This window comes from Mizuhopecten yessoensis, unplaced genomic scaffold (assembly GCF_002113885.1).
Source record: "Mizuhopecten yessoensis strain PY_sf001 unplaced genomic scaffold, ASM211388v2 scaffold8335, whole genome shotgun sequence".
Taxonomy (NCBI): Eukaryota; Metazoa; Mollusca; class Bivalvia; order Pectinida; family Pectinidae; genus Mizuhopecten; species Mizuhopecten yessoensis.
Genome location: NW_018407496.1, coordinates 554837 through 575062, shown reverse-complemented (window position 1 = coordinate 575062; position 20226 = coordinate 554837). Strand labels below are relative to the sequence as shown.

The 20226-nt window shown below is 37.7% G+C and overlaps 2 protein-coding genes across 2 annotated transcripts; both read right to left on the bottom strand.

The window, feature by feature from the left end:
• Positions 1 to 1574: 1574 nt before the first annotated feature.
• On the bottom strand, positions 1575 to 4783 carry LOC110455634. Its single transcript, XM_021505878.1, has 3 exons — positions 4511 to 4783; positions 4087 to 4186; positions 1575 to 3749 (listed from the first exon to the last, which is right to left on the bottom strand). The coding sequence occupies exons 1-3, from the start codon at positions 4691 to 4693 to the stop codon at positions 1939 to 1941; spliced, it is 2094 nt and encodes a 697-aa protein (XP_021361553.1). The 5' UTR covers positions 4694 to 4783; the 3' UTR covers positions 1575 to 1938.
• Positions 4784 to 5276: 493 nt separating this feature from the next.
• Positions 5277 to 19956, bottom strand: LOC110455619. The gene is made up of 7 exons (XM_021505830.1): positions 19841 to 19956; positions 17185 to 17313; positions 16540 to 16673; positions 15413 to 15473; positions 11673 to 11848; positions 8597 to 8672; positions 5277 to 8224 (listed from the first exon to the last, which is right to left on the bottom strand). Exons 1-7 carry the CDS (start codon positions 19887 to 19889, stop codon positions 5277 to 5279), a joined length of 3573 nt encoding a protein of 1190 aa, XP_021361505.1. The 5' UTR covers positions 19890 to 19956.
• Between the last annotated feature and the right edge of the window lie 270 nt (positions 19957 to 20226).

Genomic DNA, 20226 nt, shown 5'->3' with positions numbered 1-20226 from the left:
AGGTGTTACGTAGCACATTTGTTTGGACAAGGTGTGTGGTGTTGTGTACCACACTTAACATGAAGGTCACAGGTGTTACGTAGCACATTTGTTTGGACAAGGTGTGTGGTGTTGTGTACCACACTTAACATGAAGGTCACAGGTGTTTCGTAGCACATTTGTTTGGACAAGGTGTGTGGTGTTGTTTACCACACTTAACATGAAGGACACACATTTGTTTGGATTGCCAAGGTTAACCTGTGAAGGTTTAAGTGTTGAACTAAGGTGAAGTTCAGATCTAGAGGTTAAGTATTTCAAAGTTCTGGCTAATGTCCAAATTAAATTACAGCAAAATTAATTTCAAGACATGACTGGTTACATCTAGAGGTCAAAATTCAACCGGAGAGACCAAGGTCACATGTACTGGTCAAACAAATAGGTCGAGGACCATATATGGGCCCNCTTGGACAAGGTGTGTGGTGTTGTTTACCACACTTAACATGAAGGTCACAGGTGTTACGTAGCACATTGGTTTGGANCTAGTTTTTAGTAGTTTTCCGACACGTGGAGTATGAGGTTGAGTCTTGATGAATGGAGCACCATTACATTGATAGGTATTCAGACTGACTATTGGCAAGCTGATCTCACTGCCAGGTCAAAATCAAGTAGGTCACTGAGAAAACAGGCCCTTTTATACTAAAATAAAATGAAAAGTTAATACGTATACATGTATAAAACTTTAAAGATGTGTAAACGCTTTAGATGCTTTAAAATAATTCAAAGGTTTGCCAAAAAGTCTGTTGTACATTGTTTTCGAGAAAAAATGATCAAATTCAAAACAAAAGACATTCTAGCATACAGAACCAATGAATATAAATATCTGACTGAAACATTGAGGTCGAAGTGCACCTAACCAAAGTTTACTTCATACTCCTGTCAACCATGGTATTCAACACACTTGTCCAGCTTTCCTTGTCGTCACTCTCCTGCCTTTAAATGTACAAATGAGCTATATGTTAGCATTTTGGAAGGGAACTTTCATTTAGCAGAGTTATGCTCTTTTCTCAATTTATATAAAATTTGGTTCATAACTTCCTTGCCATTTCACTTACATTCACCAAACATGTTATTCTTCAATGTCTCAAGACAATGCCCCATACTGAATTGGGTAGAGTGCCTCACGAAACAAAGTTAGTATTCCCTTGCCCAGTGAAGTAAAGTTCATGTAGTTAAACAAACTCTAGAAACATACAACTTTCCCGAGTTTTATAGTATAAATGTAATTTGCTAAATTTCAATGTTTTGATATATTTTGTTACAAGATTGTATCAGAAGGATTTAAGTACAACACTTTGTTGAACGATGTGTCTAAATAGATGTTACATGGCATGTTAATGGCATATATTGTTCTGACCTTGCAGTATTCTTATAAAAAGGGCCCTCCTCCTATCACAAATACAAACACATTTTTTGAGTTGTTGTTATAAAGTTACTATATTTCTTGAACTTGTCAGGTATCAAGGTAGATTAATAAAGCAGTAAAGCTGTTGAAAATAAAAACAATCAGAAAGTATTAAGATTTGTAAATAAGTTTAATATAATCTATAAACAAGTGTAAAAATCTATTGTATAGAATAGACCTGTATGAAAATTCTGTAAAGTATATAGTGTATAATAACGAGATAAAATCTTGAATAAGTTCTGTGGCCAACATGGGACATCCGAGTCATTAAAAAGACAACGCAGGTTCAAAGGTGTAACACATCTAGATAACCCTAAGAAAGATGACCATGTGATTTTGTGTCAAGTATAACTAATTTTACTCTCCTATATTTCTAAGCTGTTTTTGTTGCTGTTAACTGCCTAGGCAAGTGGTGACTTGATGCCCAAGGTAAGTTGTGACTTGAAGCCCTAGGTAAGTCGTGACTTGAAGCCCTAGGTAAGTCGTGACTTGAAGCCCTAGGTAAGTCGTGACTTGAAGCCTAGTCCCTTCTTGCCTATGGGTCGCCCACTGTTGACATTGATGCCTTTGTATGACTTTGGTTTATTATTCGGAGCTACCATTACTGGTACTTCTGGTTTTTCTGCAATCTTATAGAAATGAGGATCCTTAGAGACTTGTAAAAAGAAGTCCATGTTTTCCTTGGCTTTGCAGGGAGACACCACTGGTTGTAAGAGACTGAGGCCATCAGTCCTTTTGGAGTACAACTTAGACAGATGAGGAGGACCCGTCTTTTGACTGTCCAAATGATCTTGTGCTAATGTCTTGCGTTGAAAGCGATTCAATATTTTGGAAGCTGGTTTCTGACTAGGCATTTTGGTATGGTGATGAGACCTGTCTTTGTGACAGCTAGTTGTGTCGTTCTGTAGGGAAGAATCAGCTTCAAGCTTATTTCTTGGTGGTGTAGAATCTTCATCAGAATTGTCCTCACTGTCCTGGTCCTCCTTGTCAGGTAACTTGAAGAAGCTGGTGTCTCTGGCTACAGCTCGGAAGAATTCTAAGTTTTGGTGAGCTACTTCTCCACTGATGTAGTTGCTGGGATCATCAGGAATGAACCCCGGACTCCTCCTGCCACATCTCGACTTGACAACCTTAGAGTCAGTGGTCTCAATCTCCTGCTCATTAAACTCGGGATATCTTGCTACTGTTTTGAAAAAGAGTAAGTTGGCATCGACTGTTTCATCATCAACTGTGTGTTCCCTAGAGTCTGTTCTAGCAAAGGATCTAGCAATATTCTCCTCTTCTGTCCTCAGTGATTGTATATTGTTCAGACCTCCTCTAGAAACACATCTGAAGAAGTCAATATTTTCTTCATTTTTTGAGTGATAGCGATCTATTAGGCTTGGTGCATAGGAGGGCTCTTTGTAATCTTCATGAAATTGTTCATCTTCGTAGCTACTGTTTTCATCAGCAAACTGTAACATGTCGACATTCTGACCTGCACAATTCTCAATTCTTGATAAAACTTCAGCAGACAATCGAGACGAATCCCTGCCTGATGAGTCATGTGATTTCCAGAATCTAGGATCTGTGGATACTTCAATCATGTCCGTTCCACCAGGTGGAGACGGTGGACGTGGAGCTGGGTCTGACTCGACCTCCTCACTGCAAATCTTACTCAGCTTGTTCCTCAGGTCAGACAATGACTCTGGACTGTTGTCATAGTTCTCCAACTGCTCCATACTTTCATACCCTGTCTCATCTAATGCAGCATCACTCTGATGAGAATAGTCATCAAGATAAGCTTTGATAGGAGACATCTGTTGATTCTCACATTCGTTTGGGAAGGTATGACCGAATGGTGTCTTGATGAACAGATCCTGTGAAACAGCTTCTGATACCAACTTATCTGCATTTAAATCTTTCCAAAACTGGGCTCCTGGAAGATTCTTTTCTGGGGCACGGAAAGTCACTTGGAGTTTCTCATAATGTGCTCTCTGTTTTCTATTCAAATGAGCAGGCAGCATTGTAGGAGTTGGATTAGCTATACTCGGCTCATCATTCCCTTCTGTGATATGTAGTTTCTGACCCTGTATTCCCTGAGGTTTGTCAGCAGAGTATCTTGCCTTGGGTCTGAATTGACCTATGGGTTTAGTAATCTCTTCCCAGGTCTGATCTGGGATCAAGCTCGCTTCCACGTCAGATTTAAGATCACTGTACTGAGCGAGAAAGGTCTCCAGTTCAGGAGATAATCTGCTTTGTATGTCATCAACTCTGACCTGCTTACTTACAGGTCTGATGTCCTCTGTACGACTGTCCTGTTCTTTACCTGAAATCAGGACATAGTTCATCATTTTATCTGACAATGAGCACCATTAGTCATAATGAAGACAGCAGCATACCATATTATACAGGGAAATGCTTTCATTAGCCCCATTCAGCAGTGTTTGATCTCAATAATGAAGCTTTTTTTATGAATTTATAATATTAACTAGTATTTTTACAGTGAAGCCTGAAGTAAGCACTCGACAAACATGTCAAACAAGCAAAGGGGAATAATTCACTTGGGAAAAGTTTCATTGAAAACAGAATCTCCAATCTTACCCTAGTGGTTATTGTTCAGCAGACCTAACACTAGTTACAGTACTAAAGATTTCCATGTTTACCTGTCTGAATAGTGCTGTGCCCGGGTTTTCTCACACTAGCTGATTTAGTTACATCCTCCTTCTGTACCACACATACCGGTGGCAGGTTCATCTTATCCACCTGTCAACCATACTTACTATTAATGGAATAGTCAGCGATCCATCATCTTATTGGTAAAATGCTTCAAGAACATAGCATTGTTAAATACATGCCATCCATTTTTAAACCTTGCTTTTTCTCAATACAGTTACATTAATTGCAGATGACATGCTGTAGATGGTTATCGAGATGTATCATTTAAAGGTTGGGCTGTTCCTGTTCACTTTTTATAGGACATGCTTAAATCTTTTCAACGCTAATCAGCTAATAATTTTATGAAACACACACCACAAGAATGTCTGTACTTGACTCCTTTTTAACGCACCCTGGATCTGACTAAGTTACCTTAAACACGTTTGGAGCCAGCTCCTCCCTGGGACCCGGTGCTGGATACTTGATATGGTTTTCTTGTCCTGTATCTGTGTAGGATATCTCTTCTCCTCTATCCTCATCACTAGGATCTTGTCCTGTCTGATCCTCCGACTCCTCTGTCTCATCCTCTTCCTGGATGGAGTGGGGGATACTCATGGTGGAAGTACTCCACAGGGATCTAGACTCCGGCCGACTAATACTGCCACTGTAGGTTCTTCAACAAAATGTATACAGATAAAGTAAACATGTTTCAAAATATGCTTGTACACTTATTACAAATTCCTACATAAAACATGTCATACTGGGAAACTTTCACCTAGTCAAACTTTTACCCTGCACCGGTAAAATTGATATTTGCCCTGTGTTATTTTCATTCTTCTAATGTAATGACTATGCAATGTATGGTGTGTACTAATATTTGCCCTCACATGATAAATTTTCCCTTATTATAGAAGGTGAAATTTAAACTACCGCAAAAACTATACCTGGAAAATAACTTCTTATGAATATTGAATAATAATAAATGTTTAATAGTGAACTATGAACCTATTTCTTGGGCTCATTTAAGTTTAATATGAATATTTTATATGAAATTTCTGAAGCTTGTCACAAGTTTTTCATTTTAGCTACCCAGAGGTGCACTACAATAGAAACTTCTCAGACCTGTGTCATAACTTTCAAAAGATTTGTATTTTTTTCTTGACCTAGTTACGTTTATGTAGACCATGTGATGGTCTACTCACCCCAATTGGTTCATCCTCCTGACAGCCGATTCTAATCCAGGCTTCATCTCTCGACCCAGATCTATATCCACATCACATCCGACCGGCCTTGGACGATCTAGTTCTGTGATTGACAGATAGTGATCCTTTACATCCTGATGACTTGACACTTGTTCGCGCTGTCTATCCTCGTCACTTTCTGGTGAAGTAGGCGCTGTAGGTAGAAGGTCACCATCTCTGGTGGTAATGTTGATGTGGTTTGAGGCATCTCTCTCCCTTGGATATGTTGATGAACTGTGGGTGACCCTATCTTCTTCATTAAAATGTCCCTTTCTGTTTCCACCAATGCCTGGTGTTTCCAATGAACTGTCCTGTTTTGCCATCAGCAAGTAATTTTCTGCAGTTTGTACCCTGTCCTGCATCCTGGGTTGGTTTCCAGGTGCCCATGTCGAAACTTGGGACGAAAGATCTTTGTGGAAGTTGACTGTGTGGTCATCTTCTTCTTCCTCTGGATATAAAGAGACATGTTGGTGGTCAACAGAGTACTGCTGACCAATGTGTTGACCACCAGGGGACTGTTTGTGCCCTTTAACATATGTAGAGCTCACTTCATCAGTTGTAGAATTGTCTCGGTTGTCCCTGTTTTTGTTTGAAGACTTTCTACGTCTTTCTCCACTAGCAACAGTCACAGGTTTGGTTTTGGCCACATGAACAGCTTTCTGTGAAACATCTTCAGAATGTGTTGGTCCCACTCCTGCATGAACATACTTCTTATTTGATTCACTTTGAACAGGAGCGTTACTTTCATAACTGGATGTCAAAGGGATGGGATTTACATCTAAAACATCCTCATTCATCACCGTTTGAGGAGAGACAGAATCTGTAATTACAGGGTATCCATCATGGATGATAGGATTTTCTGAAGTAAAAACTGCACTGGATAATTGATCGTCATTTAAGTTTTTGACTTTTCTCTTTTGTCTGGACTTCTGTTGCTGGATTCTTTCCCCACATGTAAAATTCATGAGTTTACTTTTTGATTTGGCATTACCTTTCTCATTTTGGAAACCAATAGCTGAGTCCCTTTCATATCTAAGTGCTTCGAAATCTTCAGACTTTTGGTTTCCACTGTTTTCACATCCTTGCTCATCCTTGAAAATGTGATTGGTATCTTTGTTGACCATTCCTCGTCTATGTTTAATTCTTTGTGCCTGGTCTGAATTTGATGACAGACCTAAGATTTCTGCAATTTCCTGCTGCATCCCCTCAATTTTGTCTTGATCAGTAACATGTTCCCTCTGGTAATCATTGTCTTCTCTGCTCATCTGAGTGATAACCTGGTCATCTGGATATTCCTTCCTCATGTCATTCGAGTGTTCATTTCCTGCTGCTATGGCCTCTTTCATTTTTTTCCTTTTGGTCTGTTTTTTTCTTCGTTCCTCTTGAGAGAGCTTCTCCTTACCAATTTCATCTAGAAAGTTTGAATCTGCCTGTCCAATCTTGGAATTGTCTTCACAATAAATCTTTGAATGGTCTACATGATAAGTGTGTATCTCATCATCACTGCTGTGCTTTAAAACAGTGTCTTCTCTATATCTGCTTTCGTTGTATTTATGTGGCTTTTTGTGTGGATGCATTGCATGTTCTATAGGCTCTATGCACTCACCAGTCTCTTCTCCAGACCCTAGGATATCTTCTTTATTCACGTCATGCTCCATGTGTGTCCTTTCTTTCCTCTTTGCTTTCTCAGTACCCATACCCTCATCTCCAGCTGCTGGTAGTTCTCTGTTTTTCTTCTTTTTTGTTCTCGTTTTCCTAGCAGGTTTGTTTGTTTCCTCCTGACCATCAAGTGAGCGATTGTCTCCTGTTGTTTTCATTTTTTCCCAGTGTAGTAGTTTATCTTCAAATGTGACAGTACCATCGCTACCTTCCTGTCCATTGAGATTTGTTGTGTCTCTCTCTGCCTCCAATCTCATTACTCTCTGGTGTCTGTATTCCTTTTGGCCGGCTGGCTCTTCACTATTTATTGCTGTTTTCTTTTGAATGTTTTTCTTTTTTGCCTTTTTTTTTAATTTACGTTTCTCCTCCTGAGGTAGGTTTTCTTGTTCTTTTATGTAACCTTCAGCAGCCATTCTCATTTCTTTTCTTTTCTTCCTGTCTGCTCGTCGCCTAGCTTTCTCCTCTAATTCCTGCCTGTCAGTATCAACAACATTGACGTCAGACATATTCTTCCTTACTTTCTCATTTCTTTCCTCGCCAGACAAAACTTTCTCACTTGTTCTGAAGCAGTCATCGTTTGTTGGATAAGTTGAAAGATCTAATCTACTCCACGAGCGCTTGGCACACACTTCTTCTGGGGGAATGTCATTGTCCAAGGTAGAACTATTTCCAACTTCTTTAACATAGAGATCTCCTTTAGACTCTTCAATCAGTGTCTTGGTCTGTTGGCTACTAGCTGTACATTGAGGTAAAGATGTGTTAGTCTTTCCTTTGTCACTCTCTGGTTTTACAGTGTTCCGTGGAGTACGAGGGGTGTAATCTGGATCTTTCACAGTCACATATGTGGATGTCTGAGGTGGAGAGACTGTTTTCTTTCCTTCATTCATAGGTGCAGGCGTCAGGGGTTGGGAGGCAGTTGTCTCCCCTTCATTGAGAAGTTTGCCAGGTGTGGCTGGTCTCCTAGCCTTACAGTCCTCGCCTACGCGGAGTCCCTCTGACCGGAGGTCAGACAGACATTCCACTGTCATCTGTCCACTGCTTGAGTTAGTGTCCACTACACCAGAAGGACTTGGATACACTATGACATTGTTTTGGAATTGGACAGATTTGCTTTCTGTCCTGTTCTCCATCTTCACTGTGGTCGTGCAGCAATTTGTTTTCTCCACCACAGTACCCATAGCACCAGGTAATTCACAGGATGCTGTTGAGGATATCAGACTCATAGGTTTTTCTCGTTGTTTTGCATCTGGAAAAATTCATCAGTTCAAAATACGAGTAAAAGTTACTTTCTTTCCATCTTAAAATAATGGACTTTGCAACTAAAATTCCTTCAATGCTCCAACCGATTCTTCAATTTTTGTCCTATTTTATGATCTTACACTGTGACCTTTATGAGAGACAAGTTCTTTCCTTTTAGGAGAAATCTTAGAATTTTTCTAAACATTTTTCTTTTTTTCATGTATAGGACTTCCCATCTCTTCAACATTTAAAATCAAAACCAAAGATTTATTTTTGTAAATAAAAACAAATTTCTCTCCTTATCAGCTAGCAAGCATATTTGCCTTTTCCTTATTTGGCCTTTGATACAAGATTCACTGAACCTAACATGTATACTCACTTTCATTCCTACAGTAGGCTTTGTTGACCTCCATGCTTTCTGAACTTGCTTCTTTATGTTCATCATATGGGTTAATCTGTTAGCATTGACAACAAAACTAATTATTCTTAAATATAATGTGAATTACGCAAATCAGACTCGCGTCTCTACCAAATCTGCTCACATTTATAACATAAAGGGCTCACAGGAGATGTAACCATGTTTCCTCACGTTATTTTGCATACCTGTTGCTGACCTGATCAGCAGAACGGTTCACTTATTGTACTCTAATAAAGTGTCTGAATAACAAAAGTTCTGATTAACAACAAACAACATCCCTGGCAAACAATATCAATGGCTAACATGATGTCTGGCTTAAAAATGTTCCCAACTAACAGGATGCCTTGATAACACTTGGTTGTTGGATATCAATGTTCCTGACTCAGAAAGGTCTTAGTAAACAAGGTTCCTGACAAACAAGGTTCCTGACAAACAAGGTTCCTCACTAACAAAGTTACTGACTAATAAGATTCCTGACTGACAAAGTTCCTGAATGACAAGGATCTGACTAACAAGGTTTCAGACTAAGTTACACGTTTCCAAAGGTCANCCTGACTGATAAAATTACTGGTTTACAAAGTTGCTGACTAACAAAGTCCTTGCTAAAAATGTTCCTTACTAAAAGGATGCCTTGATAACACTTGGTTGTTGGATATCAATGTTCCTGACTCAGAAAGGTCTTAGTAAACAAGGTTCCTGACAAACAAGGTTCCTGACAAACAAGGTTCCTCACTAACAAAGTTACTGACTAATAAGATTCCTGACTGACAAAGTTCCTGAATGACAAGGATCTGACTAACAAGGTTTCAGACTAAGTTACACATTTCCAAAGGTCATGATTCTGCAATACATGTTGGTAACTGGACTTTGTATTAAATTGTTTGCATTGGGTTGGTCACATGAATTCATGCAATACAATGTATCTGTATTCAGAGTGGGTATCGGGTGAAAATCTTCACATGATTAATGATCTAATTTAAAAAAGAGATACATATAAAATCTATTTCCTGTAACAAAGCAAGATCTAGTTATCTCAATTGAAGACTAAGATTTTGTTACAGAATCCCAACTGAGGTTGTACTGTTAGAGAATCTTAGCCAGATAACCAGATTATAGGTCACTGATTCCCTTCCTACACCTCCTTAGCTTAAAAAGATTTCATTTCACAATGGTTCAAAAACATTCTGTTTTGAGCCTTGAATTAATACGACTCTACATTACTATCAAGTAACATTATTTGCTTATTGTTTTTGTATAAACAATGTGTTCTGTGCCAAATAATAACAAGAGGCCTATGGGTCTGTACCGTTCACCTGGTATTAATCTCACAATAATAACCTTACACACTATTAGTTGACCAAGGTTGATGTATATATATCGTCTAAATTGAGCTACTGGCCAAACATCATCAACCTTGGTCCTATAGTAATTAAGAGGCAATTATTTAAAAAAAATTCAACACATTTGATCCATGTGACTTTAAGGTATTCCATGTATAATGAAATCAGTTAACATCGGCTAACATCTGGAAACTTCGTAATGTCGGAATTCCCCCTAATCATGACATCATTTTCGGTACGAGTTACCGCCCGCTGGGGAAACCTGGATTGTAAATAAATGGCGACTGTTCGTTATTTACGCGGCCGTTTTTAGAAAATCTCGTCAAAATTACTGTCAAGGGATTGGAAGGGGGTGTAACTTTACATTTTTTTCAAAATTCAGACGATAAAACTTTGATTTATTACGTTTTTTGCATTGTAAAGAGATTTTGCAAGAAAATAAAAATGTTTTTTCATCTATATCTGATATAATTTGTTGTACAAATATATATTTTTTTCACTATGTACCATTAAAAATGGAGTACATAAATTTGAATTTCATGGCAATATTGAATATACATAAATGCAATTTTATTTTTTTTGTATTTCTGGAAAAAGTTTTTTTTTCCATAGAAAATTTGTAATCTACAATGTTTAACCAATTTGTCGGTGTATAAAAGTAAATGGTTTGCAAAAAGTGAACAAAATCATAACTATCTGCATATAGAAGGTTTTCGTTATTTTATTGGACTTTGAACAGAAAGCGGCCCCAGTGGAGCGTACTTATAAAATGCATCAAAACAGGAAAAATATGCAGTAAAAGTTCATAAAAATTTGGGAACTACTTCACTGGCATGTGTGTATTTTTTTTCACTTCCAAAAAATATGCATTATACATGGAATACCTTAAAAGTGGATCAACGTCATTCATTTGAAGAAACTTGGAAGCCCTTCATCCCAGAATGATATGATCCAAATTTCAGAGATTTTGTTATGGATAGATATATTTGATCCTCGTGACCTTGAGAGTAGGTAACAATCATTGAGTTGAACAAGCTTGGTAGCCCTTCATCTGAACACGCTACTGGACAAATATCATCATCCTGGGTCTTTTGGTAATTGTGAATAAAACTGTTTAAAGTCTTTAAAAACATTTGACCCCAGTGACCATGAAAGTTGGTCAACATCATTTGAACAAACTTGGTAGCCCTTCACCACTGCAGGCTACTGGCAAAATTACACAATCCTGGGCCTTTGGGTTATTCAGAAGAAGTTGTTTCTATATTTTAACACATCTGACCCCTGTGACCTTCAAAGTGGGTTAAAGTAATTCATTTTAACTAACTTGGTAGCCCCTTCCAGCCAGGGGAGCTAAACAAACATGTCACAGTGTAAATGATTTAATATATGAGGTATTGTGAATCAGAAAACAGCAAAACAATAATTTAAAGACCTAATTGAATATTCTAAATACTTGTACATCCTTTTGATTTATCATTGCTGGTTGTCCATAAGTGAAATTACCCATAAAAGTGATAAACATATCAAGGAGATTGAAATACCTAGCATGGAGTATCAAGTGGGATAATTCTGCCAGAAGTGCAAGAAAAAATGACAGCTTGCATCCAAGATATTACACTTAAAAAAAGCTATCACTGTGCTGGTAACATCACTGATTCATGTTTGTCAGTTTGTTGATGGACTGAAGGAATCACTACCTGCTGGTTAACAAGGGTTTTCTCCAGGGCTTCAGGAGACAGGTTGGCTACATCAAACATGTTGCTAATGGAGGGAGGTTGTGGAGACAAATCTGCAGCCGTTGGTGACACGTTCTCATTTTCAGACCACAATGACTGAACGCTACCTCTAGAAGAACAGCTCATTGGTTGTTTTTCTACAGAAAGACAAAACAATACCTGAAAACTTTTCAAACACAATTACAGCAATACTGTAATAGTTTTGCTAGTACTCAATAGGAGAGGATTTTGAGTTAGTAAGATGTTTGGGTTTCACAATTGGTGATAGGATTTTGGAATATATATAGAAGGATTGAAATGAGTGAGTAGTTATGAATCGTACTAGAATATACGGTTAAGCTTTGGTAGTATGGAAAAGGTGGATAATAAAAAATTCTGAATGCCGACAAAATATAAGTGGTAAGAAATTGCATAGGGGAAAGGAAATTTTAGTTGTAGGTTAAGATTAAGTAGTAGGTGGATTGTGAGTGGTAAGATGGGTTGTGAGTGGTAAGGTGGATTGTGAGTGGTAAGATGGGTTGTGAGTGGTAAGGTGGAGGTGGTTTGTGATTGGTAGGTGGATTGTGAATGGTAGATAAATTGTGAGTAGTATGTAGACTGTGAGTGGTAATGGTAGGTGGATTGTGAGAGGTATGTGGATTGTGAGTGGTAGGTGGATTGAGTGGTAGGTGGATGATGAGCAGTAGGTGAATTGTGAGTGATAGGTAAATTGTTAGTGGAAGGTAGATTGTGAGTGATAGATAAATTGTGAGTGGAAGGTGGATTGTTAATGATAGGTGACTTGTGATTCCATGTGAGTGGTGGGTGGATTATTAGTGGTGGGTGGATTGTGATTGGAAGGTAGATTGTGAGTGATAGGTAAATTGTTAGTGGTAGGTAGATTCTGAGTGATAGATAAATTGTGAGTGGAAGGTAGATTGTGAGTGATAGGTAATTGCTAGTGATAGGTGACTTTTGAGTGGTAGGTGGATTGTGAGTTGAAGGTAAATTGTGAGTGAAAGGTAGATTGTGAGTGATAGGTAAATTGTGAGTGATAGGTAAATTGTTAGTGATAGGTGACTTGTGAGGGGTGGGTGGATTGTGAGTGATAGGTAAATTGTGAGTGATAGGTAAATTGTTAGTGGAAGGTTAATTGTGAGTGATAGGTAAATTGTTAGTGGAAGGTAAATTGTGAGTGATAGGTAAATTGTTAGTGGAAGGTAGATTGTTAGTGATAGGTAAATTGTTAGTAGAAGGTAGATTGTGAGTGAAATTGTGAGTGGAAGGTGGATTGTGAGNGAAGATAAAGTAGTAGGTGGATTGTGAGTGGTAAGATGGGTTGTGAGTGGTATGGTGGATTGTGATTGTTAAGGTGGTTTGTGATTGGAAGGTTGATTGTGAATGGTTGATAAATTATGAGTAGTTTGTGGATTGTGAGTGGTAGCGGTAGGCGGATTGTGAGTGGTAGGTGGATTGAGTGGTAGGTGGATTATGAGTGGTAGGTAAATTGTTAGTGGAAGGTAGATTGTGAGTGTTAGATAAATTGTGAGTGGAAGGTGGATTGTTAATGATAGGTGACTTGTGACTCCATGTGAATGTTGGGTGGATTATTAGTGGTAGGTGGATTATGAGTGATAGGTAAATTGTTAGTGGAAGGTAGATTGTGAGTGATAGGTAAATTGTTAGTGGTAGGTGGATTGTGAGTGATAAGTAAATTGTTAGTGGAAGGTAGATTCTGAGTGATAGGTAAATTGTGAGTGGAAGGTAGACTGTGAGTGATAGGTAAATTGTGAGTGATAGGTAAATTGTTAGTGATAGGTGACTTGTGAGTGGTGGGTGGATTGTGAGTGATAGGTAAATTGTAAGTGGTAGGTGGATTGTGAGTGATAGGTAAAATGTTAGTGGAAGGTAGATTCTGATTGATAGTTGATAGGTGACTTTGAGTGGTAGGTGGATTGTGAGTGGAAGGTAAATTGTGAGTGGAAGGTAGATTGTGAGTGATAGGTAAATTGTTAGTGGAAGGTAGATTGTGATTGAAATTGGGAGGGGTGGGTGGATTGTGAGTGATAGGTAAATTTTGAGTGATTGGTATTTTGTTAGTTGAAGGTAAATTGTGAGTGATAGGTTAATTGTTAGTGGAAGGTAGATTGTGAGTGATAGGTAAATTGTTAGTGGAAGGTAGATTGTGATTGAAATTGTGAGTGGTGGGTGGATTGTGAGTGATAGGTAAATTGTTAGTGGAAGGCAGATTGTGAGTGATAGGTAAATTGCTAGTGATAGCTGACTTGTGAGTGGTAGGTGGATTGTGAGTGGAAGGTAAATTGTGAGTGAAAGGTAGTTTGTGAGTGATAGGTAGATTGTGTGTGATAGGTAAATTGTGAGTGATAGGTAAATTGTTAGTGATAGGTGACTTGTAAGTGGTGGGTGGATTGTGAGTGATAGGTAAATTGTGAGTGATAGGTAAATTGTGAGTGATAGGTAAATTGTTAGATTGGTTGATAAATTATGAGTAGTATGTGGATTGTGAGTGGTAGCGGTAGGCGGATTGTGAGTGGTAGGTGGATTGTTAGTGGAAGGTGGATTGTGAGTGATAGGTAAAATGTTAGTGGAAGGTAGATTCTGATTGATAGGTGACTTGTGATTGGTGGGTGGATTGTGAGTGGTAGGGGGGTTGTTAGGGGAAGGGGGGTTGTGGGGGGTAGGGGGGTTGTTAGGGGAAGGGGGGTTGTGGGGGGTAGGGGGGTTGTTAGGGGAAGGGGGGTTGTGGGGGGTAGGGGGGTTGTTAGTGGGAGGGGGGTTGTTAGTGGGAGGGGGGTTGTTAGTGGAAGGGGGATTGTGAGTGATAGGTTAATTGTTAGTGGAAGGTAGATTGTGAGTGATAGGTAAATTGCTAGTGTAAGGTAGATTGTGATTGAAATTGTGAGTGGTGGGTGGTTTGTGAGTGATAGGTAAATTGTTAGTGGAAGGTAGATTCTGAGGGATAGGTAAATTGTGATTGGAAGGCAGATTGTGAGTGATAGGTAAATTGCTAGTGATAGCTGACTTGTGAGTGGTAGGTGGATTGTGAGTGGAAGGTAAATTGTGAGTGAAAGGTAGTTTGTGAGTGATAGGTAGATTGTGTGTGATAGGTAAATTGTGAGTGATAGGTAAATTGTTAGTGGAAGGGAGATTCTGAGGGATAGGTAAATTGTGATTGGAAGGCAGATTGTGAGTGATAGGTAAATTGCTAGTGATAGCTGACTTGTGAGTGGTAGGTGGATTGTGAGTGGAAGGTAAATTGTGAGTGGAAGGTAGATTGTGAGTGATAGGTAAATTGTTAGTGGAAGGGAGATTGTGAATGAAATTGTGAGTGGAAGGTGGATTGTGAGTGATAGGTGACTTGTGATTGGTGGGTGGATTGTGAGTGGTAGGTAAATTGATAGTGGTGATTAATTGTCAGTGGTAAATGAATAGTACGGTTTAGAGGAGATTATGACTAATAAGGACTGGGGGGGGGGGGGGGGGGGGCATCACTGGTTAGGTGAAGGTATAAGTGGTAGAGACATTTGATAGGACAGGAACTGTATGATTCATGTATTGGTGGAACCTCTAACAATCAAATTTCAAATTCACTTCTCTTTCATGCTATTGGTTGAAATTGCTTTTGAGATAAATTGAACGCATTAGGTCTATATCCAACTTAGAAATAGGTACATAGAAATATTCTAGTGCCTCTCACTTACCACTTAATTGGTTGATCATATTCTGTACACCAGAAGATAAAGGTGGTGGGGATGGTGCTATCTGGAAAAATATCAGGATAAATTTATTACATGTCCTATGTAAGAGTTTTCTTTTTTTCTCTTTTAATTAAAAAACTTTTTTTTTTAATTCTGTTTTCCTTTAGTATTTGATAAAGTGAAATAACACAAAATTATCTGAAATCCATCATGCAGCACATCTATTTATCACATAATGTACTGTGTTATCAAGTGAATATACACTCATGTCATAATGTACTGTGTTATCAAGTGAATATATACCCATGTCATAATGTACTGTGTTATCAAGTGAATATACCCATGTTATATTTTTTTGCGTATTAACCCATGCAATATGACCTATCAGCCCTATGATTGGTTGTAAACTTGTTTCAATTGTTTCAATTGTGATGTCACGCCTAGGACAAGTATATGATGTCACAGACTTACCCACTGGAGTCAAAATGGCAGCTTTTTACATTTCAATGTTGTATGAAATTTGTCGTTTTACACGAATAAATGTCACAAATCTTGATTATGTGATAAAAAGGATCTTACACTTGTCTTCATTTCACATGAAATTTATGAAACTCATCACAAATTTTTCAGTTTAGCTCGCCAGAGGCTCGCTAAATTGAATAAATCTTAAACTCGTTTAATAAGTCTCATATTAAATGGATACCCATGTAATCCTATATACATAGAACTATTATGTTTTAAGCATATGGCAAGGCATTACTATTACACAATGTACACATATTCATGCTACTGAACATATATGTAGTCTATTGGTAAATGAACACATTCATTGGGTGAAGACTGAGGAGTTTAAACGTTCTATGAATGGTTATCATGAAGTGGTGGTGTAAGAATCAGAGGTTGATACCAGTACAAGCTAGTAAGTGATGCAGCTTCAACACCAAAGACTGCGTGTTTGTAGACTTTAAAAAGTTATCAATTTTCCAATGGTTCTTATGTTGGTCTAGCCATCCAAAATATGTCAACTCAATAAAGTCAACTGCTACAGAATCCTTGGTGTAATCCTTGTAAATTATCAAGAAATAAAACTGTAACTGCACCTAAATCAACATCAAAGATGTAGATGTTACCTGTGTTCCTGAAACGAGTGAAGATTCTGAGTGTTCAGGTAACTCCATGATGATAGACAATGAGTGATCTTCCATCAAAGAAATACTAGATTGACGCTTTGGATGAATTCTTCTTCTATTGCTACGAAAACGAGCTGATAAATAGAAATAAAAAATTTGGTTGTTTCTACCTGAAGTAATTCCAAGTTAACATAAATTTAGTGCCTCCTAGAATTTATTTGGATGACTGATATCTACAGGTATTTAACTTTTGAAAAAAAATATACATTGGTTTTGCTTTGATTTCAATAATTAAATTTTGCAAGTCCCTGAAACCTCTACAACTGCCATGGCTATTACACTTATTGTTAACAGAAAAAGATGTAAAGCCTTTTCTATACCAGGTGTATATGATTCCAAAGTACAAGCCTGAGGCTGACTAGAACATTTTATTTCAAGACAGATTAAAAATTTACTGCATTTCAAGACAGATTAAAAGTTTACTGCAAAAATATTGGTTGGGGGAGGCTTATAGAACTTTTCTTAAAAATCTGCCTAGGGCTAGTATTCTAAAATATGAAAATTTACACACCTTAATATACAGTGTTTTTTAATCCAGTTTGAGTGTATTTATATTTTAACAATTAAATACTCCAGGTAACTTACACAATATTCTACGAAAGAAGATTTTTAGTCTGGTGGAAAAGCCCAACCTTAGACTAACATATCCTGAACTGGTGCTGATTGTACTTGAAGAATTGGAAGGGGAACTTCTTGGTGATACTGTACCACTTGCTAAAATTAGAACAAAAAAGGAGTTTTGGGCAATGGAATGGTAATTAAATTAGAAAATAAGCAGTTATGTACATACATTATGAATTAGTTGTTCTCAAGTATTGTTTTCTAGTGACTTAGCTAAGTACATGTCATAGCAATCTGTTTAAAAGAATAAAAGTATGAAAAAGATAGTTTTGTAATTTTGTAATTAGAAAAGCACAGCTAATAATCTACTGGGCTGGTTGCCAGGAGGTAGGACCTTATAATGTAAAGGATGTCGCACAGAACTGTTGATGTAAACAAAATTACAGGGACAAACACAGATTTTGTAGTTTGCATTGAAAGAATTTGAGGTTTCATCATATGTCATGGTGAGAATGTGCACATGACAAGAACAGACTGGCAACCAGTATGCATTAACTATTGGTATGATGCAAACAAACATAACAAATACTTTCGACACAATGAGAACCTTGGACCATGTCAGCCTTTATAATAAACAAACTCATCAGAATAATTTCCATAACTTATGAATGAGTCACATTTATTTATTTTTTTGATGTAGACTGATTTAAAGATGATGTTGTGAACTATGGCCCCAACATAAAACAATCTGCAAAAGGTCCATAAGTCAATAATCTATGACATTCTATGTCATAAGACAGCTGAGTAGAGAAGTGGTGACATTTGTTTACTTTATCTAGAGATAGTCTGGCTTTTGATATCAGGCAATTACTTTACAAGGTAAGCAATATAAAGGAAACTCTTCTTCTTCTGATAACTGTGACAGAACTCATAGGCATGAGTGCAATTGTAGTGATCAGGGTTTTTTTGGAGGAATTTGTGTAATAATGCATTAACAAGCAAGCAAGTGGATGTCATTTATTTGGATTACAAAAAAGCCTTTGATAAAGTACCCCATAGGAGACTATTGCATAAAATAAAGAGATATGGCATCAACGGGGACATATTGGGGTGGATTACAGACTTCTTGAATGATATGGAGCATCAAGCACATGCCAAGTCATAAGTGGAGTCCCCCAGGGTAGTGTGCTGGGGCCAGTCTTATTTCTCATCTATGTAAACGACCTTCCCTAGGTCATTCATATTCTGACCAAAATGTTTGCAGATGATACCAAGATCTATCGTGCAATGGATCCAGGAGATCAGGGGCAACATCTTCAAGAAGATCTACACCGTTTAAACAACTTGACAAGAAGTTGAAGAACATGGATGATGGAGCTAAACTCTGAGAAGTGTAAGCATCTAAAATTACATCAAGGAGCTGTTAAATGTGATACTTCATACAACATCATCAAACAGGGGGAAGTACACAAACTACAATCTGTTGCTAGTGAAAGGGATCTAGGCGTGACTATAGACAATAATCTAAAGTTAAGTGAACATGTAAATCTGTTAGTAGCCAAAGCAAACAGAAATGAAGGAATGATTTTTAGGACTTTTAGCGGTGTAAATAAGGCAATGTTCCTACATAAGTCTCTTGTAAGACCATATCTAGAGACCTCTGTTGTAGTCTGGGCCCCCATGCTTATAAAGGATAAAATATCCATTGAAAATGTCCAAAGGAGAGCCACTAAACTGGTCCCTGGTATCAAAGACCTATCCTATCTTGAAAGACTTAATTAAGGCTCTTGGGCTACCCACTATGGAGTACAGGAGACTTAGGTCAGACATGGTGCAAGCTTTCCTACTGCTTTCAAGTTAATAAATAGGATAGACAACATCAAAGATGACTTTCTAAAAATCAATGTAACAAGAATAACCAGAGGTCACAACCAGAAACTAGAAAAATTAAGGTGTAGAAGTAATCTGCGTGGCCACTCGTTCAAGTTAAGAATGGTAAATAACTGGAATGATCTCTCTGATCAAGTGGTAAATGCCCCATCCCTGTTTTCTTTTCAGACCAGGTGAAACAAACAATGGGAAAATCACCCCAATAAGTTTGAACCAAGCTCCTACTAACTAGCTGGGGAAATACAAATAGGCTTCCCTAATTCCAATTTAAAAGCATTTTTTAACCAATGAAACATTTTAATAACTTCAGTATAATTTCAAGTATAGTTTTATTGACAGATTTGAAACTAATTAACCACAATGTGTTTATACCTCTTAATAGTAAAATAACCCCTTTTTTGGAGACTTGTGATTTATACAGACTTGTTAGTCCTTTTTATAACTGAATAGGCCTACCCATATTTTAAATGAAATTAGGATGCAACTTCTTTTACCACCCACTGCACATGTACATACATTTCACTATTATTGAGAAATAATGTCTTCTGTAATGCCTCCAAATTCAACCGGAAGTGTAGTGGACTGAATTAAGAAGAACTTTAAAAAGCGACCAGACGCTTACAACGGTGTCAACTGTAATGAACCAATGCATTTTATAATGATTTGTTTGCAGACATGGCAGATGAAAATGATACAACAGATACATGGCAACAAATGAAGGTTCAAGAACGCAGTAATACAAATTATATGATATAAATTCAATGAGGTGGGATTTTAAAAGAATACTTACATCCACTACCACACAACAAAAACCTATTCCGCCTCTTCTTAATTGTCATTACACTTTTCCGACCGTAACCCACGGTCGGATTGTCCCGTTTCCATGTTCGTTGCTACCGCTAATGAAACTTCAAAACGAGGTTTTCCGGATGTTACACGAATAACAGATGCTGATTGGTCAATAAAATAAAAAAACAAAACTAATAGTCGCATTGTTACGGGTTCCGACAATACGGAAATTATAGCATAAGGAGACATCTCAAAAGTGATTGCATATAGCACAACAAACCATTGTTAGTAAAATGTGCTTTATCTTGATCGTCTTTTCCTTTCTCTGTCATCAACAAATGTCAAAATACGTTTAAATTACGAGAACATCAGAATAGCTCAAAAAGA